The 22,680-nt window shown below is 37.2% G+C and overlaps 1 protein-coding gene across 6 annotated transcripts in view; it reads right to left on the bottom strand.

Moving 5' to 3' along the window:
- Positions 1-8,280: 8,280 nt before the first annotated feature.
- LOC108965672 overlaps positions 8,281-22,680 on the bottom strand; it is a 30,122-nt gene continuing 15,722 nt past the window's right edge. For 3 of the 6 annotated variants that reach the window (XM_018928226.1, XM_018928227.1, XM_018928228.1), the window contains exons 9-21: positions 21,726-22,029; positions 20,304-21,656; positions 19,698-19,918; positions 19,540-19,635; positions 17,992-18,096; positions 17,450-17,933; positions 12,631-17,321; positions 12,297-12,563; positions 11,925-12,230; positions 11,709-11,860; positions 11,262-11,639; positions 10,194-10,362; positions 8,281-8,667 (exon numbers count right to left, since the gene is read on the bottom strand). In XM_018928226.1, coding sequence (XP_018783771.1) covers positions 8,632-8,667; positions 10,194-10,362; positions 11,262-11,639; positions 11,709-11,860; positions 11,925-12,230; positions 12,297-12,563; positions 12,631-17,321; positions 17,450-17,933; positions 17,992-18,096; positions 19,540-19,635; positions 19,698-19,918; positions 20,304-21,656; positions 21,726-22,029 — 8,562 coding nt within the window. In that variant the 3' untranslated portion in view covers positions 8,281-8,631. The remainder of the gene's footprint in view (positions 8,668-10,193; positions 10,363-11,261; positions 11,640-11,708; positions 11,861-11,924; positions 12,231-12,296; positions 12,564-12,630; positions 17,322-17,449; positions 17,934-17,991; positions 18,097-19,539; positions 19,636-19,697; positions 19,919-20,303; positions 21,657-21,725; positions 22,030-22,680) is intronic. The other 3 variants (XM_018928230.1, XM_018928229.1, XM_018928231.1) reach the window with 3 other exon arrangements.

The raw sequence follows: 22,680 nt of genomic DNA, 5'->3' as shown, positions 1-22,680 counted from the left end.
CAACAATGTAATGTCCGAAGAAATTGTTAAGATTGGTTAACTATAGCTTATAGCTGCCATACAAATTTAATGATCGGAATCAAGTTCTTGTATGGGAAGCTTTCACATTTAACAAGATATATTCACGAAATTTGGTGCAGATTACATTTTAAGGCAACAATTTACTCTCCGAAAAAATTGTTTAGATCGATTAACTATAGTATATAGCTGCCATAGAAACTGAATGATCGGAATTAAATGCTTCCTCATTTGACAATACATCCTTACGAAATTTTACATGGATTACTGCTTAAGGTAATAATATAATCTCCGGATTACTATAGCATATACGAGTATGTAGATTCCATACAAACTGAACAGATAGTTACTAAAAGAAATGCACCTGTGAAGGGTATATTAGGTTCGGTGCAGCCGAAGTTGACGTTTTTTCTTGTTTTATTCTAATATGTCCCCGCTTCATGCAATCCGCCAGAGTTGATATAAGTCCTTATGGGAGCTTATGTCAGAGTCAGGTTCGGGAACTAATCAGGAGATTGCCTCAACTGAAGCTACTACTTGAAGACAAGAAAGGGTTTTAGCGAGACGGAGGTGATAACAAAATTAGCCTGCCAGCCATTTTGGTGAGATGTGAAACTTTCCTACTGAGATGATAGAATGCTGCTCTTGCCAGCCCTTTTTTATAATTGTAATAATCCATTCCAGGTTTTCGTCGTCTTGTTGCCTCCCTAACGTGAGTAGGTTCTCTTTTGATGAAAAGGTTGGAAGTTTTGGATGCTTATTTAATGGCGGCATCTGTTTGCCTTTTTGCCAGAGGTTCATTGGATGCATGAGGCATGTTGAGCCCTCTCCTGCATATCTTGGTCGAGGGCTAGGTATTTCTAAAATACTTGGCCGTCCACTATCCGCCATCTGTGGCAGCCTGAGCTCAGCATTACCATGGTATACATCCTTAAACAACTTTTTCGCCTTCTAAACAGACAGCTGCCGACTACACACTAATTGACTTATTGACTGAATATTGCACATAAATAGGTATTTTTTTATTGTTTCAGATGGCATGTGCTGTCCTGGTAAAACTTGATGAGATTTTTCATATTTACTCTTCATAACATTTACATACATTACAACACTAAGGAGGTCATGGTCGAAACAAAAGTATATTTTGAAAAGCTCGAAGCTTCATACTATTGCACCGGTGTCGAAATGTTGGAACACAATATAAATGCGTTATGATAAAGCGAAGTCCATGAACTCTTCAAAAAATGTTTTTTTTTTCATTATCAGGCTAAATACTTTATATAAAGGGTGATACATTGCGAGATTCTCTACTTTTTTAAAGTAAAAAAAAAAAAAAATAGAAGCTTCAAATTTAGGGGGAATGTTGGCCGCGACTACGTTTTGATCATCCATCCGTTGAGTCCAATTTGAGCCACTTATCATGGCACGATAACTGTCGTTATTGACAGTTATATGCACCCATGATTCCACTGATACACAAACCACACCAAACCGTTTTTTTCTGGATGAAATGGCAGCTCGTGAATCTCCTCAGGTCCGTCCAAAATACTGCAAATTTTGCTTGTTTACATACTCATTGAGCCAGAAATGGGCTTCATCGCTAAAAAAAAGTTAGTCCGAAGACGTAGGACTTCTTGCAACCTTTCGAGAGCCCATAGAGCGACGAGATGTATTTTGTATGCTTTTATCGTATCCAAGCATCTGTCCGAGTTGCAGCGAACATCGCTGAATTGAGTCTGCACGGCTTTCGTGTACACTCTCAGCTACGGCTGTTATACTATATTTTCTTCTTTGCGTGTTATCCAATAACGAATACTGAGTCCCAAGATGGGTGATGGTGTTGCGAATAGTACGCTCAGTTGACCATAACTTGAGTGAGCGCGGAATACATTCTTTGAAAAATGTGAATTTTCGTTATAATGTTGGAAAATTTGTAAACGTTGTTTAGGCGTAAGTCTTTCTATGATGAAATGTCTATGCGCGAATTGCCATAAAAATACTATTGAAAAAGTACCTCTCCATGGATCACCCTTTTGTAAATTAGTTTCAAATTCTTACCTGCTAATTTGATAAAGATACATAATTCTATAGCTTAGACAAGACAGGTCATCCGTCGTTGACTGATCATAGTTGTACAATGTGTCATGGACAATATGATATTTTCGAGTATTTTATTTAAAATAAAATAAATAAGAGCTTCAGTAAAAATCATACTGATGTATCATCTCGGAAGGTGTAGTCTACTACGTATATTCACTACATATATATGAATTTCTTTAGCCGCAAGTTGACCGCCAGCAAAGCGTCTTCTTAAACTATTGGGAAAATATATATAAATATGCACATATTGTTTTTGTATTTCACACCCAGATAGTACGCAATAAAAAATTGTAACAATAAACAAATGAATATTCTATATGAGATTATTTATTTTTCTAATACATACCACGCTGTGCACGAGCTTATTTTTAAGCTCGCGCTTTCTATAAATAATTCCAAGGCAAACGTGAGCATTTCTCGACCAAAGAAATTTTGATTGCCCACAAAACGACCCCTTTCCGATATTTTCAATATGCATGCAAAACGCTGGCTGGAGGTTATTAGAAATTTTTATTACCGTTTAGGTATTCGAAATCGATACAAAATCTTCTTAACCTGAATACAGTTGGTAAAGTCTGTTTATATTTTGCTACGCTCGATTTGTAACAAATTTATTGTTTTTGAAATATAAAATTACTCATACAGTATTTCTTCCCTAATACATCAATTTGTTGTGATATTTACATTTTTGACAATGGTAGGGTTTTTTCTGGGATTGTAAGTTATGATAAAGGTATGGAGGTATTGAATAACGGTGCCAGGCAACGAATATGAACGAAAGTTACCAGAGCTTTTTTGCCATGAAAAAATGTCGCAGAGAATCGTTATCATTCATTGATGATGGGATCAGAAATTTGTAAGCGTCATCATGGATTCCACAAATTATATGAGAAATTTAACCAAATATTGAAAGAATTTTTTGCTATTTTATTATAAGTTCACTTCTGTAAACTATACGCTTCGAAATAGTTAAAATGGAAATACTACCAGTTAATTTTTATATCGGTGAATTTAATTTTAACTATTTGGGAAGCACTTCGAACTATTCTACAAAATATAAAACTTCTTTAAAGAATGTAACACAAATTACTCACTAATCTCTGATTAATTTTTATTTTATTTTGTCAATATTTTAAATATTATTATGAGTGTTTATGTTGTTTCAGATTACCTAGTACCCTCAACCCCAACTTAATAAAATCTGCTGCAGAAAAAAACACCACCTTAGGTACAATTAGTAATAGTAAAGCAATCACAGAAGGCAGACAATTGGATGCTCTTAATATGCCGGAAACAATTATAAAAGTTATATGAGTTCATTGACCTAGTTCTTATTACCTCTTGAGATCTTATTAACGATATATACAATTTGGAAGCTACCAATAAGCTCAGTTTACATATGATAATATGCTTGAAACACATTTCGGAGTCAGTAGTGATAAATGTCATTTCAGCTCCCTATATACATGGTGGTGCAATAAGTTTTGTAGTTTGATAATAAAACACACAATTTTATGATTCAAAATACACTTTATTATCCAGTATTATCTGTCGGAACATTAATACGCTTACTCCAAAGATCCTCCAATCTGTGGATCCCATCCCTGAAATGAGAATCCGGAAGGTCTGCAAAATACGCTACAACAGCCGTTATGACGTCTTCATTTGATGAAAAGCGCTTTTTGCAGTTCTGGAAACAAATGGAAGTTGCTGAGGGCCAAATCTGGTGAATACGGTGGATGCTCCAACAGTTCGAACTTTAAGTCATCAATTTTAGCCATTGTCATAATGATCTTGCGACACGGTGCATTGTCCTGATGGAAAAGGATTTTTTTCTTTTGCAAACCGGGTCATTTTTCACGAATTCTCCCTTCAACTGGTCCGAAAGCCTACAATAACATTTGTTTTATAAGTTTGCAAGTAATCCACCAAAAAATTCCTCTCGCATCCAGAAAAACTGATGCCTAAACCTTCTTGGCCGATTTCGGGACACGTACTCGTTTCGAAGCCGAAAAATCAAGTTCACACCACTCTTTGGTCTCTTGTTTTGATTCAAGATCAAGGTGATAGACCCAAGTCTCATCCATAGTGATGAATCGATGCACAAAATCCACTATATCCTTTTTAAAACGCTCCAAATGTTGCAGAGAAACTCGCATTCGAACGACAAAACTTATTGAACAACTTGGTATTATATTACTAACCACCATCTAACCACATTTGACCTGTGCTGATAAAGAAAACTACATTTTCACGTTTTTTTTTTATACAAAAGCTTAATATCGTCTTCAAAATAGGGTCCTAAGGCAATGCAAAAATATCAACGTTTAATAAAATTTTCCATGCCTTTAGGGTGGCGAAATTTGTTTTTTCTTTTCTTGTTAGATTGTTTGATACACAGGTCATACACAGGTCTCGTCAGCAATAATGATGATTTTGATGACGGGCCGGTCGGAAAGAATTTGCAGTGGGCCACACCTCAATAATCGACGACAATTATTAACATAACCTTGATTTTTGACCTACTTTGACATGTTTTTTCGGCTTCAGATCACCTTTCCTACGATATTCGGCCGATTGATCATTTGTTTCCGGGTCGCAAGCAGAAATCCAAGACTCATTGCCATTTTACACATTAACACGACGATGTTTTTCGAAAAAATTGAATGATTTGGAACCAATCAAGCTCTCACTTTTCTTAAGCCCAAGTGAATACATCTTACTACTTTTTGTCCATAGTAGTAGGTCTCTTAAGTATGGCGTATATAGAAGGCGGAGGGTTTTATGAGATCTATATTCGGTATTACGGTTTACGGCTAAAAATTAGCTCTCTCAAAAGATCTCACTTTGCAAGTTTCCCAGAACCTTTGAACTTACTAATGCACCCACGTATGCCAAAACCAGAGCATTCAAGTGGCTTCGTTTCATGATATTCGATTATTCACGCAATTATGTTCGCGCAATATTAATTCGCACACAACATTGCGCACTCTAAGGGTTTCAGTTTCATTACCATTTGCTTGCAAGTAGTTTTTGTCTAGCTATCATTCATATTTACATACATACAAAATCATAAAAAAGTGCTGAAATCAATTAGCCATCACAACTGGAGCCGCATATGAAAATAAGGACAGGAAAATAAATGTTTGCACTCGACGTAACCCCATTAAGAGGTCAATAGTGTTTCGTTGCACCATTTTTTTGGATCATTTATAATATTTATGTTTTTATGTTTATATGTACCATATATATTTATTTATTTTGCGGCGCTTAGTAATCAAGCTGTTTGCTTCCAGAGAATTTGAAAATTTGAATTACGTAAATATCCATGGATAACCCTCTGAGTCACTTGCATTAACGGATGTTCCCCCACATGAAAATATAATTGGATATGCGTAGTACAAACATATGTATGTACAGGCTAACACCTGACGTAGTACGCTAATTAAATTTAGCTGAATCTATTCATTGTTGTGTAAATTTATTATTTACCTTTAAAGTCATAAACATTTAAATCTAAACAAATCGATTTTATGAATAATACAAATCCATCAGCGGACAGTTTAAAATTGGACAATTGTAAGTAAACAAAAATTTGTTTTTACAAATTAGTAATTATGTTAACCCGTTGAGGATATTCCTATTCTCAATGGAAACTTAAATTACACCTATGGCAGGTTAATTATTTTTATTGTTTGTTCGAGGAACTTTAGAAATCATAAGCTTCCGTGGAGAATAGAACTATTTAAGCCTCATGGCTTTCTTCCGTAAATAGTCCAGAAAAGCTTGGATAGTCAACAATTTGTCCTGTTTTACCGACCTTAACTTCTTTCCACCGAACGGAATAACTCTTAACAGTATAATTATAGGTTAAGTAATTCTCTAAAAGACAATAAATAAGACGATAATCGAAAGTAAGAACAACACTTCTTGACTTCCATTGAGCGCACGGTAAAGTAAATGCTCGCCTCTTTGAAAAGGTCTGTACTTCGAAGAAATGTTGCTTTAAGGGGGAGCCTGCTTTAGAGGCTTCAAAAAATCGATTATTTTGTTTTGCTTACATCTCTTTAAAAGTAAGAAAAGTCAAGGTTGAACATATTTTTAGACAACATAAAGTAAAATTTTTTGGTCAAAAACCACTTTTTTTCAATTTTTAAAAAATTTGTAAAATTTTACACTTTTTTTGGAATTTTTTTTAGTTTAACTACAAGATAAATTGTTGAAAAGTATTAATCTTTTTGAAATGTTTGATTCCGATAGAAATTGCGACCTGCATTATGCCCGCCGTCCGAAAAAGCGAGATGCATCAGGCAACTGCTTCTCAAAGGCTGACTATCAAAGATTTCATATCCAAAAAATTTGTGATGATGTTTAAATATACATATAACTATAAACTCTAGAAATTTCTCTTTAAGAAATTATTTATTTTAGTCTCAAAGAAACCTCAAAACAAAAAAAAAAAAAAAAATTATTTTTTGACCCCTCTGAAGCAGGCTCCCCCCTCAATGAATTATTTTGCTAAATTTACTCTTGACGGAAAGTTCCTTACAGAAGTTACCTCTCAAACCTTCCTTTTAAGCCTCAACCCATTCATGAAAGAGTTTACTTTATCTTTTCTGCGGCCACTTCGAACTTCCTCTTATCTCTTGTCGGCATGTAAACCGACATAAACTCTTAGAAGCAGACGCTGCGACGCAGTAACCTAAATTTTCAGAGATGCAGTCGAAGAAGGAGAGCATTTCTGTTTGTTCCAGTTTGTACTCTTTCCTATTCCCAGCTTTCCGATTGTAAACTAATTCAAAAGAAAAAGTTGTTATTTTTCAATTCTGTGTAAGCTTTTCAAAGTCGATTTTATAAGCTAACTTGAATGTTATAAGGAATTTTTATTTGTACTACATCATCCTGTTTTCATTAGGAACCTATTCTTTTAGTTCTCAGAAGCTACCTTAATCAGATCTCTTTCCTTGAAAACCTAAAAACTTAACTGTAAGTTTACATTAAATGCTTCAAATGCTTTCGCTTTTCAGTGCTCATCTTATAGGAGTTCTTTAGAATTTAAAATTTTTAGGAGATTCTTTATTAAGATATACAGGGTACTCAAAGTGTTAAACAAATTCACACACAAATCCAACACATTAGGTGGTATTGCCCACCAAAAATCATCTACGTTTCACAGCGGACCTATATGTAATCAATCAAAAAACAAACAAACAAAAAAAAAAAAACAAAAAAAAAAAAAAAAAAAAACAAAAAAAAAAAAAAAAAAAAAAATCCCAAAAATTATTTAGAACATGTGCTAGAAAATGTTTTGAAAATTTGATACGGGAAATGTTCGAACCATAAAACGAAATTATGTATTACGCGTGTAGCCGAAGCAAGTGCATCGAACGAACGAACGGAATAAATACCGAATGGCGTGTTGAAAGGTGGGTTGATTGCACTGTATGCTAAATAAAAATGTGAAATTTTCGAAAATTCGATTTGTACAAAATCATTTTCAAATGTATACAGCGCGAGGGTATTTATTTAAATGGGAAAATCGTATAAAAATATACACTAGTCACTATGATAAGCTAACTAAAATAACGAGCGTGCAGACAATACACTTCAAAGTCAGCGCATGAAAAGCGAATAACTTAATTTGTGAGATATTTTACAAAAACATTTTTTTTTTTAGAAATTTGAAATTTAAATTTATATTTTATTTTTATTTTTTTTATTTTTTTGTATGTTTTCACTGGTCGGTCATCAGCCGTTTATCATGTGCGAAATACGTTATAATAGAAATTTGTAATAAACGGTAGCACTGACGTGACGTCGCGTTGACATTGATGTGATGTGATGCGTTGTGATGTGCTAATGTGAGTATTTATATTAATGTTGTTATGAATTGCTATTTTATGGCACCCACAATACAAGTTCTTGTTGTTGTTGGTATGTATGGTATATACAAACATATATATGCGTATATATACATACATATTTATTTATATATATAGATATATAGATTGCGACTTTCTGACCCTGAATTTTGACAGTATTTAATACTTGTTGACGTATGCACATCTCCTATAATTACTTTTATGAATGTGTGTGTTTGCATGTGCCTTAAGTAAGTGAAGTCAAATAAACAGAAGCCAACATCTAAGCAAGAAAAAATCATTTATATTTCTGTATATACTTTATTCACTAGTTAAGCTTTAGAAAATATAAATTGAACATTTACTCGTAGTAATATGGATTAGTAGCGTGGATAAGAGAAATACAGTGGACTGCGACGAATATAAACATACATAAGACAATGAACAAGTGGAAATAAATAAAAAAGAAAATAATGTTGAAAATAATACATAATTTTTTTTTTCAATTTTAATTTCTTTCCGCTTCTTCTTCGTAAATATTTGCAGTCCACAACATCGTTCGCTCGTACATACATACATATAACGTTCATATGTTGCTCGCCTGTAGTTGGGTGTCTGGTGGATTGGTCCAAATCGTTTTTGGCACACTGTCTCATGTCGTTTCCAGCGGAATATTTTTCTTTATAACCTGTTGGAGAGAAAAACAAACGGTGAGGTTGTTTATTTAGAAATACAAATTTATTTATATTTTCAAAATTTTGTAATTTTGCGACTTTTAATATAATGCTTTCTTACAACATATTGTTTTTCAGCGTATTTCTGCATACTCATTTAAATTTTTCAAAATAAATACAAAAAAGTTGGCAGGGTTGCTTAAACCAATGTTTTTATATTTCAATAAAAATTAAGAAAGTGGAAAAAATTATGATTGGAATAAGTTAAAGTATTATTTAAAAAAAAAAAAAAAAATACGGTTAGATGGCAACTCTTTGAATAAAAGTCCTCGTACACAATATTGTATTTTTGTAAACACATTGAAATTTTTCAAATTTAATATAAAAAGGTGGCAATGCCAATTTTATTATATATGTGTGTATGTAAAAGTGATAGGGTTGCCAAAATTAATTTTTTATGCTTAATTAAATATTAAGAAAGCGGGATAAAATTATTATGTCATATCCATAGTCCGTAGAGTGATGGTATGTAAGTGTTTAAAAAATAATAATAAAATAAAAAAATTATTATGGTCAGGTGCAACTCTATAAATTAATACGCTCTGACACCATATTTTTTTTAGAATGTTTCTGCATACACATTTAGATTTTGAAAATTATATACAAAAACGTGGCAACCATAATTTTATTATTTTTGTAAAAGTGGTAGCGTTGGTAAAAGCAATTTTTTATATATAATTAAATATTAATTAAGCGGAAAAAATTAGTATGTCATATACACAGGGTGTTGGAAAGTATTTACGTATTATTAAGAAAATTTATACATATAAGTAAAAAATGATTGCGGTTAGATGGCAACTCTTTAAATTAATGCCGAATGTTTTTTTTTCTAGCGTTTTAGATTTTTGAAATTAAATACAAAAAAGGGGGTAACCCTAATTATATTATAGTGGTAAGGTGCCTAAAACCTAAAGTCAGATTGCAACTCTTTAAAGTAATGTCCTGGTAATGTGGGTATGTGTTAATGACACATTTATTTATTAATTTTTTTTTTAAATTACAACATTTTAAATAAATTTAAAAATTTGGCAACACCATTTTACATTTTTTTTAAATTAACGTTCTAGCTATATATTATGCGTTATTATACCCAAAAAAAGGTGGCAACACTATTTTTTACTTTTTATTTTTTTGCCACGCGCATGAATTTAATAGTTTTTAATTGAATCAAAAACTATTTGTTTTCATTTTTCAAAACTTCATGTTCAATAAAAATTCTAGGGTTGCCAATACGCAATATTTTTAGTTAAACTAGGGAACATTTAAATTAATTCCCTTGTAATATGGCATGCGTTGTTATACATATGTCAAATTTATTTATTAAATTTCTTTAGAGCTACAACATTTTAATTTTATACAAAAGCTGGCAGCACTGTTTTTTAATTTTTATTTTTTTGTTACGCGCGTTTAGTTAATGGTGGTCTAATAATATCCTCACTATAAGACTATACTTTTGTACTTATTATTTCTCTCAACTTACCTCAGAACACATGCCCTTGTAGATTTCATCAGTATCCCAAGGACCTCGTTCCGGCAGTCGTATATCTCGTCGTCGCAACTCTTGCACACAATCGGTTAGATCGAATATGGGCAATGGATCAATGCGCGCTTTAGCCACTTTGGCGGTCAAGTACTCGACGTAATGGGTGCTGAAAATTGAAGGCAAAAAGTGAGTACAAATTTTAATGGACTGAGATGTTTTGAGACGAGATATTATATAATATACAACTTTTAGTATGTGTATTTTCTAATTTAGTGTCGGATCCAGAATTTTTATTTGGAGAGAGGGGTTTCCCTTCCATCATATTTTTAATTGTGATGTAATTTCGAAAACTCTTCTGAATTGAAATTAAAATCTGTGCTCTTGTGGAGCTTTGATAGACAAAAAGCCCTCCCCTGCATGGACCCGATACTGCGCCGTTTTAGATTTTTGCACGTTGCACGCTTGATATATATTCCATATGTCAGGGTCGATTCTGGATAAGTAGGAGTTTAACCAGCTACAGTATCCAAAATGAAGCTGCGCAGGGACCACATTGCTCGTCATCTGCAATGGCGTTGCAAATGGCTCGACTGTAAATGGCGGTCAATGCATGTCTGAAGTTTGTTGCGTCTGAAGTCTGGTCAGCGTATTGTTTTATCTCGTAGACATAGTTGAGGAAGGACCTTTTGATGCTCCTAATGGGTGGTTTCGCTACAAGCAGCTGACTGCAAAGATAATTTCTACGAAAGTACCTTAGCAGAAACTGCTCGGAGAGGAGTACATTATGGTCTTTAATGGAGAGTATGCAGTCCGTACTTAGCAGGGGTTTGATAGGAGACATCAAGAGGCATCCTGTTATAGTCTCGATCCTTATCGGTTCATTACATCTGATTCTAAACAGAATTTTGGTTAGCAAGTGTATTTGGTTAGAATATCCATAAGCACTTTTTTCTTTATCACTTTACACAGATCTCCGAAAATACGGTATTTCAAAAAAGTGTTAATTCTTAGGTTAAATGTTCTCAATATTACTCCGATTAAGTTCATTCTTGATTTCATACGTACCGACACATGCCAGCATGTTTATCTGGCACCTCTCCACTGCATACAGTGTCTACCATACCGGTGGGAGTCTCTTTTTGCAAGGGAATTGGACAACGTGACACTTTCGTTGCGGATGTTGAGGTCTCTTCCACGTAGTTGCCAGGCAACTCTGTAGGATCTTCATCGTATTGTATATTATTTTGTTTAAGTAACATTTGTAATTGCATGGGTAACTTGTCACGTAAATAGAAAAGACAATTTCGCGGATGATGTGCATGCAGACCCAATTTGGCGCAATACGAAGAGATGGTGCATTTGGCGCCCATCATAAATGGTTTGCCACAACCATAGCAAAATTCATACTTGCATTGGGTGCAAGTGAAATGCATGCACCCACCTCTGAAAGAAGATAGTAAAGATAGCTTTCAATTTGGAATCCATACTAAAGTAGATCTTGATGCAACAAACCTAGCCAGCGAGTATTTGAATTTACATTTAGGACAATCAATGCCATTTTGCGACAAATGCTCTTGAACACCCTGTGCCTGCACTTCTGGATCGTTGGCTTCCTTCCATTCCTTGAATTGTTCACACGAAATACCCTCGTGTTGCTTTTCCCACTGCAAGGAAGTAATGTGAAGTATTTATATTATACTAAAAGTGGAACTATTTGCTGCTACCCACCGTCTTTCTACACTGCGCACATGTCACGGAACCACAGTCTGGACAAATGAGTCGCTTCTGTTTGGGCCGCGCGAAGAAACCGGATGAGCACTGTATGCACCACTTGAAATTCGGATCTTGCAGCAGTGTGCGATCTCTTAGCTTACGCTGGAATAACTCATGCACTTCTTCGTCCAAAATGCTCTTCAGAAAGATATCCAAATTCGAGAAATATTCTAAATTCTCGTCCTCATGCTCGTTATGTCCGTGTAATTCGGGCAACTTACAGAACGGACAAGTGCAGTCGTTAATGCTGCGATCGGTAATCTATTGGGTTATTAAAAGTTAATGGTTTTGTTTTAGGGTTAGGCACTTGCTGGGTAGGATTATTACCTGCACTGTGAAATATGTTTTGGCACATTGTTTGCAGCATTTGTGCGTACATTTGAGCATCGAGACAATTTGGTTCATGGGATATGTGCCCATGCAGAGTTCACATTCTTGCTGTAGCATAGAGATGGCTTGATCAAGGTCACTACATTCCTTGGCCGCCCACAGCGAAACATCCTGTTGGAACCGCATATTGACCAGTGTGGCGGCTATTTGGGCTTCAGCAATATTTGTGACAAGTTTTTCGTCAATGAATTTTTGAACGAGCACCTGTTGATAATTATAAATATCGGTTATTATTTACAAAGCTCACTCTAACAAAATTTGCAATACATGCCTCTGGCGGCACAACTTCCGGCTCCTGCACGCTGGGGTACGCCCGAAAAACTGGCACACTTATCTTACGTTGACGTATCTCCAGCGGTTCCGGTTCTTCCTCACTCGTCGTCGTCTCAAAGTCATCATCTGAAAAGCATGTTTCGTGATATTTCTTCTTAGGTATACGTGGATGGGTGCGGAAAATGCTGGTTACCGCAGTAGCTGTAGAACTACTGGCACCCGCTGAAGTACTGGGCAAAAATTTAGTAATAGCTTCGGTTATTGACTTCTTACGTACTACATTTGGTGGATTTTTGGGTGGGTCTAAACGCGTGGTTAACTGTTTTTGCTGATTCAAAAACTTTTGTTGTATGGTCTTTACCGAAGAAATGCCAATCGGACCTGGTGGTCCGGAGAAGGATTTCGAGCGCAAAGGTACCTTTTTTGCTGCTTGTTTTGGTATTTTACTTTCCTTGGGTTTGGATTTTTCAGCTTGAGGTTTAACAGTCGTTACATTGTTCTTTGGTGTGGTAAGTTTATCGTTTCGTGTATTGTTCAAAGCGTTTCGTGCAGCTTTCGAAGTGGATGCTTCGCGGGCATCGTTTCTTATTTGTGGTATCTTACTTACTGCGCCGCTTTTAGAACTTGTGGCAGGTTTAGATTCCAAAACCTTGCTTTCGTTTTGTTCTTCACGGTCTTTAGAAGTCTTTTGGTTTAAAACGTTGATCACCTTTTCAACAGGGATAGTCTCTACGCTTATATTTTGATCGACAGCTTCTTGGTTTTGGACTGAAATTGCCTCAATTTCTTCCTCGTTCTCAATTCTCACATCGTTTTGGGCAGTTGTGTCTATCTTATCATCATTCCTTGCGCTTTCTGCTGTTGTTGTAATACTCTTTTCATTTAAGAACACGGTTTCGGCGGGCAGTTCGGGTGTTTGATTCTCTGTTTCGATTTCGTTAGTTGAAGACTCTATTGGGTTAGCATTAGCATTAGAATCAGGCACAATTTCATTTTTAAGCGTGGTGAATAAAGCAGTGTTGGCGACTTCATGATTTGTATCAATTACGTTTGAGTTTGGGGTATCGACAGTTATTGTGATTTCGGTATGAGATGATGGGGTAATGATAGTATTTTCCTCATTGGTATGTGTCGCACTAATAGTTTCACTTTCATGTTCCGTATTAGGTTCTTCGCCAGGAGGTGTAGAAACCTCATCTATAATTTTATTTACTTTGTGCGCATCGGTATTGCCTTCTTTAACTTCATGTTCCGCATCTTCAGCACTCAAACCTTCCTCATCTTCTTCATTAAAATAATCCTCATCATCTATATCGTCCTCAGTTAGCTCACCCTCATCGTATTCCGTGTCTTCTTCTTCCAGCGATCCCTCCCAATCTTCATCGTATTCATCATCATCATCGTCATATTCATCTTCATCTGTATACTCGTCGGTGTACTCCTCCTCGGAAGATTCGAAGTCCTCTATATTTATCTCGTCTTTCATTTGCTTAATCAGGCGTTGTGTGTCCTCAACGAGCTCGGAGAGATTTTGTTTTGAGGCATCTGGAGAAAGCACAAACTCCAAAGGTGCAGTCTGTCTTGTCGGCTTGCTTAGATTTGCATCTATCGCCGTGTCGCTTGTGGATTGTTGTAATGGCAATTGTGGTGTGTTGTCGACCGCAAGCAATACAGCATTATCCGAAGTCACAGAACGTGATTGACCCTGACTAGAGAATTCACTTTCAACGCTATATAACTCAGCATCAGATGTTTCGTTACCATCATGGCTTTCGAGCTTGCTTATATTATTATCAATTTCTTCATCTGCGGAAAGCTCAGCTGCATCTTGAAATACTTCGTTAGTTGGTGATTCACTATTCTGTGCTTCTGCGGTGCTTTCAGTTTGAGTAGTTTCTTTTGAAGTCGATTGATTGCTGGATTCTTCTACGTTTGAACTTATTGCGTCTTCTTGTGCCAACTTCTCAGAAGCAGCTTGTGCCGAGGATTCTCTAACAAACTCGAGTTGATTGATCGTCTCGTCGTTCCTAGTTGTATCCACATCTTCTATCACAGTTCGGTTGATATTTCCTTCAGTTTCTGTTTGAATGATTTGCTCAACCTGCACCAGCTCTGCTTTTTCATCCCCTCGCTGCACCATTCCTTCAGAGCTGATTTCTACAGCTTCTCCAACTGTTAGTTGCGAAACATTTTTATTTTCAATACCTTGAGCACTTTCTTCGGAATTATTTTCTGCCTGAGTTGTCTCATAGACTGTTGCCTGCAGCGGTAGACCTTCTTTGTTTTGGGTTTGAAGTTCTTGAGTGCTGGCTTCTGGTTCAGTCATTATCACCGGAAGTGAATTTTCGTTTGTCTGGTTGTTGAGTTCTTCAGTATTATCTACCAATTTTGTAGTGGTAGTAGATAGCTCTTCTGTTAATTCAGTATTATTACCTTCTGCTTCTGTTTCAGGCTCTGTTTGAGTCCTGTCCTCGTCCAAAGTTATCTCGCTTTCCGATTGATTGTGTTGATTATAGTTCGTATTTTCTGTTGCTTCAGCAGACATGTGATGTTTTAAGTCTTCATCTAATGGAAGAGGTTCTATTATCTCGTTTATTTCTACTGAAACTGGCTCCTCAGCTTTAACAGTTTCCGTTTGCGAGAAAGCCGCATTGTCTGCAGAGTCGACTTCTGCAATTAATATCTGTGAAGCTTGTTCCTCGATGGCTTCATTAAGTTCTTGATTTGTGTCTTCCGGTTTTTCTGACAAACGCTCCATATTATTATTAATTTGATTTTCTTCCTCTACAGCAGTTTTATTAATTGTATCCTTCTCTAAAATCATATTTATATCCTCTGCTTCTCCACCGTCTTGGTTTAAAATGACTTCTTGTTCTAATGCATTTTGAGGATTGTTAGTTGCTTGGACTTCATTCTCAGTTGTTAGTTTATTATTAGCTTGAACATAAGTTAGTTGACTAGGGTGTTTGTGTCTTTGCTCACCAGAAAGTCGACTTGCGCTACGACGTATAGGAATTCTCGACACTTTCGGTTGACGTTCTTTGGTATCTAAAACTTGTTGGTTTGCTGTAATGTTTTCTGCGGTAGGCGGATCTTCAGACGATTGTGGCGTTTGATGATTAGAAATAGCTACGTCATTATTTGTTAAACCCTCATTCTTTATGGTATCATTTTGAGTTCCTAGCTCAGTTATTTTATTTCGTTCCATATTAGCATTTCCTCGAATAGCCGCCGGTACTTTTGTTTCGGAACTATTCGCATTCTTTTGTAACTGACTCTTTCTCTGACGTCTTTGCATCTTTTCATTTCTTCTCAGTTTTGTAACTTCAGCAGAGTTTCCAACAGTTGGAAGTTCTCTTTTCTGAGGCGCAGGTGACTCTATTATAGCAGCTGCAGAAGCTTCGGTGCTGACGCTGACGGCTGCCTCTATAAGCGTATTTTGTGCTTCTGATACGGTTATTGTTGTATCGATCGGAGCAATATTTGAAATCGCTATTGGTACCTCAGAGTTTTCATTTACCGTTAATACTGCAGAAGGTTCTTCGCAGGTTACGGCTGCGGATTCATTTGGTAACTCAACTATTTCATGAACTGTGGCTTCAGTTTCAGCTGTGCTGTGTGGAATAACCTTGCTTTCAAGTACTGTTGTTTCACTGTCTTCCACGAGTTCAGCTCGTGCTGTTACTTGCATCTCATTTACCATTCTTTGCTGATTTGTTGGTATACTTTCGATATCAGTTATTACTTCTTGTACTTCGTGAGGACGAGTTTCATTTGCGACTATATTCTCCTCTGCTATTTGCTGGTGTTCTGTTTCTATCTCTGGAACTATCTCACGTTCTAGAATTGTTTTCGTTTCTTCAGAAGCATGATACATTTTATAAGTACTCCTTTCAGCATCTTCAAAGCTGTCGAACTCGAACTCTTCCTCATGGTCTCTATCTAATGCGCGATCGAATTCCATACGGAAAGTGGCAATTTCTGCGGCGTATATGAACTCGGGTGGCACCAACTCCCGTATTGATGCTTCTTTAATATTTGGTCCAATGACTTCTTCCAATATGAACTCTTCAGCATCGATTGGTGGTGGCTCTGGTGGTGCTACCTTTTGCTCTAATGAAGTTTCTTTAACTGCATTGACTTCCATTGCATCTTCTTCCATGAGTTCTAACTCCACTTGTTGCACCAAGTTCGGTACTATTTCTTGAATATGCTGCCAAACAAAGTTCTTCACATCCAATTGATTCTGACTTTTACTATTTGAATCGGAACTCATACGCTTAGCATGTAAAGTAGTGATGGGGCTTTTCATTAGTATGCGCATCATTTCGGGATCATTTTCATTATCCATTTCACTCTTTCCTAAACTATTGGCCAACATCGACTCCATAGTTTTGAGCATGGGTTCACTCTGCTTCGTTTGATTTTGTTCGATATTACCAATAAGGGTCTCAAGATCTTTTAACATATTTTGATTATTAAATGCGGGATCGTCTAGATGAAATCGACTTGATGATGCCTCTCTGCTATAAGGACTATGACGGTAAATGCTATCGTACATGGTATTACGTAATTCGTTAGTAGATGATGCATGTGACAGCGTGGGATGATCGGTTATGAAAGCGACACCAGCTGCATTTGGTGTTTGGTAGCATTCCGAAGCGTTTGCGCTGAGGAAATCATGAATTTCTATAATGAGGAGAAAGAGAGAGATAGAGAGAGAAACAAAAACGATGAAATTCAAAATATAACAAAAGTGTTGGTGTAGTTAAGACTGCTGACTGTAATTTGTCTGTGAGCAAAATGTTCACACTAACCTGGTTGAATTGTATGCTCCACTGAGTTGCCGCCAAAAACATTGGCGCCACTCTCATTTTCTACGCCGGCTGGTGAGCCGCGTATGCGCATTAAAAATGGCTTCAATTGCGTACGTCCCAAGTCCAGTAACGCCAGATCCGCATTACCTTGATGTATCGTCAGCGCAGTTACGATGTCTTCACGCGAGTAATTACCCTTACTTGAGATCTCGCGGTACTTTCGCTGTCGCTGTTCGATACATTCCGATACTGCTTGCCATATATTGCCGCCATGTTGCCGCAGTGCATCTCTTGCCTCACCCTGTGATACTGTGCCAATAATATTCTCTACACGTTCCTGTCCATATTTTGTCGACAAACTCTGTACGGTTTGTATGAGTTTGTGCCAGTTTTCCCGTAACCATTGTACTGGATGTACTGATGGACCGCAATACTTGAGTGCCGCATGTAGTTCTTCAGGTGTGAATTTATAAAGCTCGGCTTCCTGGTGGTGTGTGGGGATTGAATATGTTTGATTAAAAAATTTTACCGAATCAACTTACCTTCAGTAATATATAGAGCTCAGTTTCAGGCTCTTTGTGCCTAGGCTCGTAGTGCGGTGTATCTGGCGAGAAAACACTTAGTGGTGAGGGTACTTCACGATGCAGCTGGAATTGTTAATACGAAAACTTTACAAATTGAGTACTTTGGTATAGTAGAGTGAGTAAATTGGGTCGAAATCGGGGATGTTAGTCCAAAATTCACTCTCAGTCTATTTATCAAAATGTATGTTCAGCTCATTTGTGGCCGAACAGAATTTCGCGATTCATTTGACATTTTTATATTACTTATTTTTGTAATCTAAGTCTCAGTATAAATTTAGAGAGGTTGGATGAGATTTTGGTGATTCCAAAATATTTATCTTTTTATTTAATAAAATGGAATGTTTAAGAAAATACTTAAAAATTTTTATAGAGATATTTAAACACGAATTTAAATACGAAAATATACTATGAACTCGATTTCTTTTGCGATCACGCAGACGCTGAACCCAATTTCCAACGGCTTTCAAGCATAAATCGGCTGATACCGTTGCATTTTCGTACGAAGGTCATCAATCATCGCTGGCTCGTTGGAGCAGACCATATACTTGACATAGCCCCACAGGATATAGTCTAATGGCGTCAAATCGCCCAACCGAAGCGGTTTGCTGACTGGGCCATTTCGTTAGATAACACGTTCACCCAACTTGGTTTTGAATAAATCGATTGTGACATTCGCTATGTGTATGTGATACCGTCCTATTCGAACCACATATTGTCCAAGTCTACATCACCCAATTCGGGCCAAAAATATTCCGTTATCATTGAGCGGTAGCGATTCCCATTCACAATACCGCATAATTTGCTTATTGACGAAGCCATTTAGAAAGAAATGCGCCTAATGTTTCTAGTGGTCAAGTGGCTTTAGGTCTTGGGTCAATTTGATCTTGTAAGGATGTAGGCCATGACATTTTCGCAAAATTCGCCACAATGATGTCACAGAGTTGTCAAATCTTGAGAACGACGTTTAAAAGACTGATTTGTGTCTTCCCCAACTGATGCGCTAGCGGCAGCAAAATTCGCGACACTACCTGCAGTACTTTGTCTCACTTGCACGGCAACATTTTGTACTGCAACTGTGGATTTAAATTTTTAAACAAGACGCTCAATTGTTGGTCTGGCACGACTATTATGATGATCTTAAAGCCATTGACTCCGAATTTCGCTAGTAAATTTTAATAATTTGGAGTAGTTGTTGGATCGTATACCTTTACATGATGAAATGACAACCTTTACTGAAGAGAAATGTCAAAAGGGCGGGTAAAAATATGTCGTCATTTGATAGGGATATCAGTCTACTTTTCTATCATCTCTATTGAAAACCCGTCATATAAGGTTCTGTATATATGGAAGGATGATAGCTATTTGACTGAAGGACATGTTATACTTAAGATATAGTAGAGATAGAGACGTTGTGTGAACATAATGAGTATGAACTGTGGATCCTGGAGTAAGATTTGACCGACTTGATCGATTTGATAAGAGCCAGTCCCTGACTGTCAAACAAACCTGTGTATTTTCGTTATAAAACAGACTGCTACTTCCAGTGGGCATAGTTTCTGTTACACTTGGTTCACGTTGCCGTAGAGGTACCGTATCGTAGGTCTGAATAAAAACAACAGTAACGTTTAAATCAACTAAAATTTAGAAAGAACAATAACGCGTACTTGAGTCGAAATACTTTGCGGTGGCGGTGAGGTGCCGGTTTCCTTCACATTTCTTTGCAACTTTGAGACTTCCTTAGTTTTTGTCACTTCCCTTATGGGTGAAGTGCCGCAACTGGTTGAGACCTTGTTGCTCTGCTTGGACTTTTCTGCTTTACGCATTACCTCATTAGCTGTGGTCTGTATGTTATCATCTAAAGCGGCCCACACATCTTCAACGGTTTCTGTAAGTTCATATAGAGATTTCAAAGTTAGGTGGATGCCGGACTAAAGCGGGGCTTGTGTGTATGCATACGGACGTGAAGGACTTTGTAATGGAAGAAAACAACAGTTTTTGGTTGGAACAATTGTCGTAAGCATAATGAAAGTATATTTGTTTTAAATTTATTTGTTTTTATAAAAAAAGTTAGTTTGTATTACAAATAATTAAAAATAATTGTTGTTGCAAAAGTAAAATACCGAAACATAGGGAAACAAATTAAAAAGTTTATGTGTTATGTAGTAAGTATTTTTTTAGTATATATTTAACTTGTGATTCGCTTAGTTTATGTCTATACGAGCTCTAATTGATTTTCGTTCCTTCCAAAAATGTGATTTTCTTGCTCCTACCTTTCTTCTTCGCTAGCGCTGAGTTATCCGATTCATTTTCAGATGAAGTGATCTTGAGCTTCGATATGCCGTTCGTCAGATTACTTATGATGCTCTGTGTGATACCAGTTTTGCGTTTTGGTGCAGTTGTTACCGTGCCAGTAGATGCGCTGGTACTATGGGTTGTACTGTGTACTTTGTCTTTTGTTTTCTCTTTAACTTTGTCTTTCGGTTTGTCTTTCGTTCGTTCTGTACTGCTGGATCGTTTCTCTTTGTGTGCGATAGGTCTTTCTGGACTGACGGATGGTTTATCTTTAACCATTGTTGATCGTTCCTCAACTATGGGGGTTTCTTTGGGAGCCGTTGTAGTAGAGGTCTTGCGCGGCACACTGCTAGGTGTCTTGCAACATATCAAACAGATCTTCACATTCGGTTCGTTAACATACGTGCAGAACTCGCACTCCCATTCATGATCTGGTGTTGAGGGTGGTGGACCCAAATCATCTTCGTTAGCTTCATCGGAGGGTGCTACTTGTGCCGCATTATCTTCGTCTAAGTGTCTGCCTCCGATAGTATCTGGCTTTTCCGCAGCAACTTCTTCTTGTTCACTTTCAGTCTCTTCACTGCCGCTCTCCTCTTCTTCTTCCTCTTCCTCCTCAGTCTCTTCGGCATTGTTAGTTTCGTTTTTCATGATTTCCGATTTTTCGGCTGCCACAATTTTCGTTTCAGTTTCAGCGCTCGTTTTAGTAATCGTCCGACTGCCGCCTGCTTGCACTTCTGTAGAAACTTTAATGGGTTTTTGACGCGCAGCCTCCGTTGCTTTCTCTTTGGAACTGCTACGCTTTGTGCCCTTATCTAGTTTCTCTTGTATTTTAGCTTGCACCAATGCACGTGTGCCCGATGACTCTGAGTCCAAGTCTGAATAAATGCGCGTGGGTTTGAGTGTGTTGATAAAACTCGGTTCATTATGACGATTGCCACTGCTATTTTGATTCACTGTCGTCCGTCGTCCAGGCAACCAATCACTTTGCACTGACTTAGCAATGGAACCGCGGCGTTCACGTGTATCACGCAGCTTTCCACGTGTTTGTCGTGGATTTGTTTCGCTCTCATCATCCAGCAGCTGAGAAGCACTCGATATGCGTCGTTGACGTGCGCGTAGCGTGTTAGTCATGCCGGAACGATTTGAAACAATCGAACGTCGATCGTCTTGATCGGAGTCTTCATCATCGGTGAGTTCATCCTCAACATAACTGGTGGTGCGCTGTTTTCGGCGCACCGGCATGGATTTGCGACTCATTGCCGGCGAAACGGCACGTGATCCAGCTCGTGAGGTGGCGCGTGAACGCGTGAGCGGTGGCATGCCCATGAGCCCTAAAAAACGGTTAACGAAACGTATTATTTAGCAAGAAAGAAAAGTTTAATGCAATATTTAATTCATACCTGGATTCATAACAGGCATACCCGCATTGTAGGGATATGGATACATGCTCGCCATCATGCCAGTTTGATTCATAAAGACTGGTGGTGGTGCCATCATGCCACCAGCGCCATGGTGATGTGGCAACATATAGCCAGCGCCAACGTTGAGTGATAAATTCGAGCGATTAAGCTGCTGCTGTGAGTTGAATTGATTACCCCATTCCGCGCTCGGCATATTCATTGGCATGCGTTGTTGATGGGCATGCCAGGCATTAGATTGTGGGTTGGCACAGGTTGCACAGTTCAGATGAGCCATGGACTGGGCCTGTGGACAACATTGAGTAAATTTGTTAGTTTTTGATTTAATTCTTGTGATGGTATAATCCTAAATGAACGAAAATTAGATAATACAGAAGTTATGACCAAGTTCACGTTGGTCTTGTTTACGTGTCCGCCGAATCTATTTCGATCTTCAAGCTAACCCGTTCAATATTAATTGTTAATGTAATCGCCAGAAATCTTCTATTGCTTGTCCAACTCAAGTCAAAGGAGACTGAAATTTTCAAATTATCTCTGATTCGGTGAAGTAGATGTTTTTCCATCTACGGCTTGATGGACTATTCTAGTCTCATCAGATCGGACGTTTATCCAAGTCCAATTCTGGAAGGGGTTCTTCATCAAAAAAAAATTTTTTTTTTGTTAATTATTTTTGGTAGTATTGTAAGATCTGGCTCACTGCTTCTACTGTTTCACCTACTCGACTCAAACCATCTGATTCGATGAAGTAGAGCTTGTTCCATAGCACAATAGGGTTTGTTCTACAGCTTGACGGATTCTTTTGGCATTATAAGATCGAACCTTCGTCTTAATTCCGTAGTACAACTTTTCTTCATCAAATCAAATTTTTTGCGCTAATGGAATTTGGTAGTACTGTGAGATCTGGCTCAACGATTCTATAGTTTGACATATCCAAATC

The sequence above is a fragment of the Bactrocera latifrons genome, unplaced genomic scaffold (genome assembly GCF_001853355.1).
Source record: "Bactrocera latifrons isolate USDA-ARS-PBARC rearing strain unplaced genomic scaffold, ASM185335v1 scaffold_145, whole genome shotgun sequence".
In the NCBI taxonomy this organism is placed as follows: domain Eukaryota; kingdom Metazoa; phylum Arthropoda; class Insecta; order Diptera; family Tephritidae; genus Bactrocera; species Bactrocera latifrons.
The sequence above is the reverse complement of the archived record's forward strand: the minus strand, read 5'-3'. Positions and strand labels throughout refer to the sequence as shown.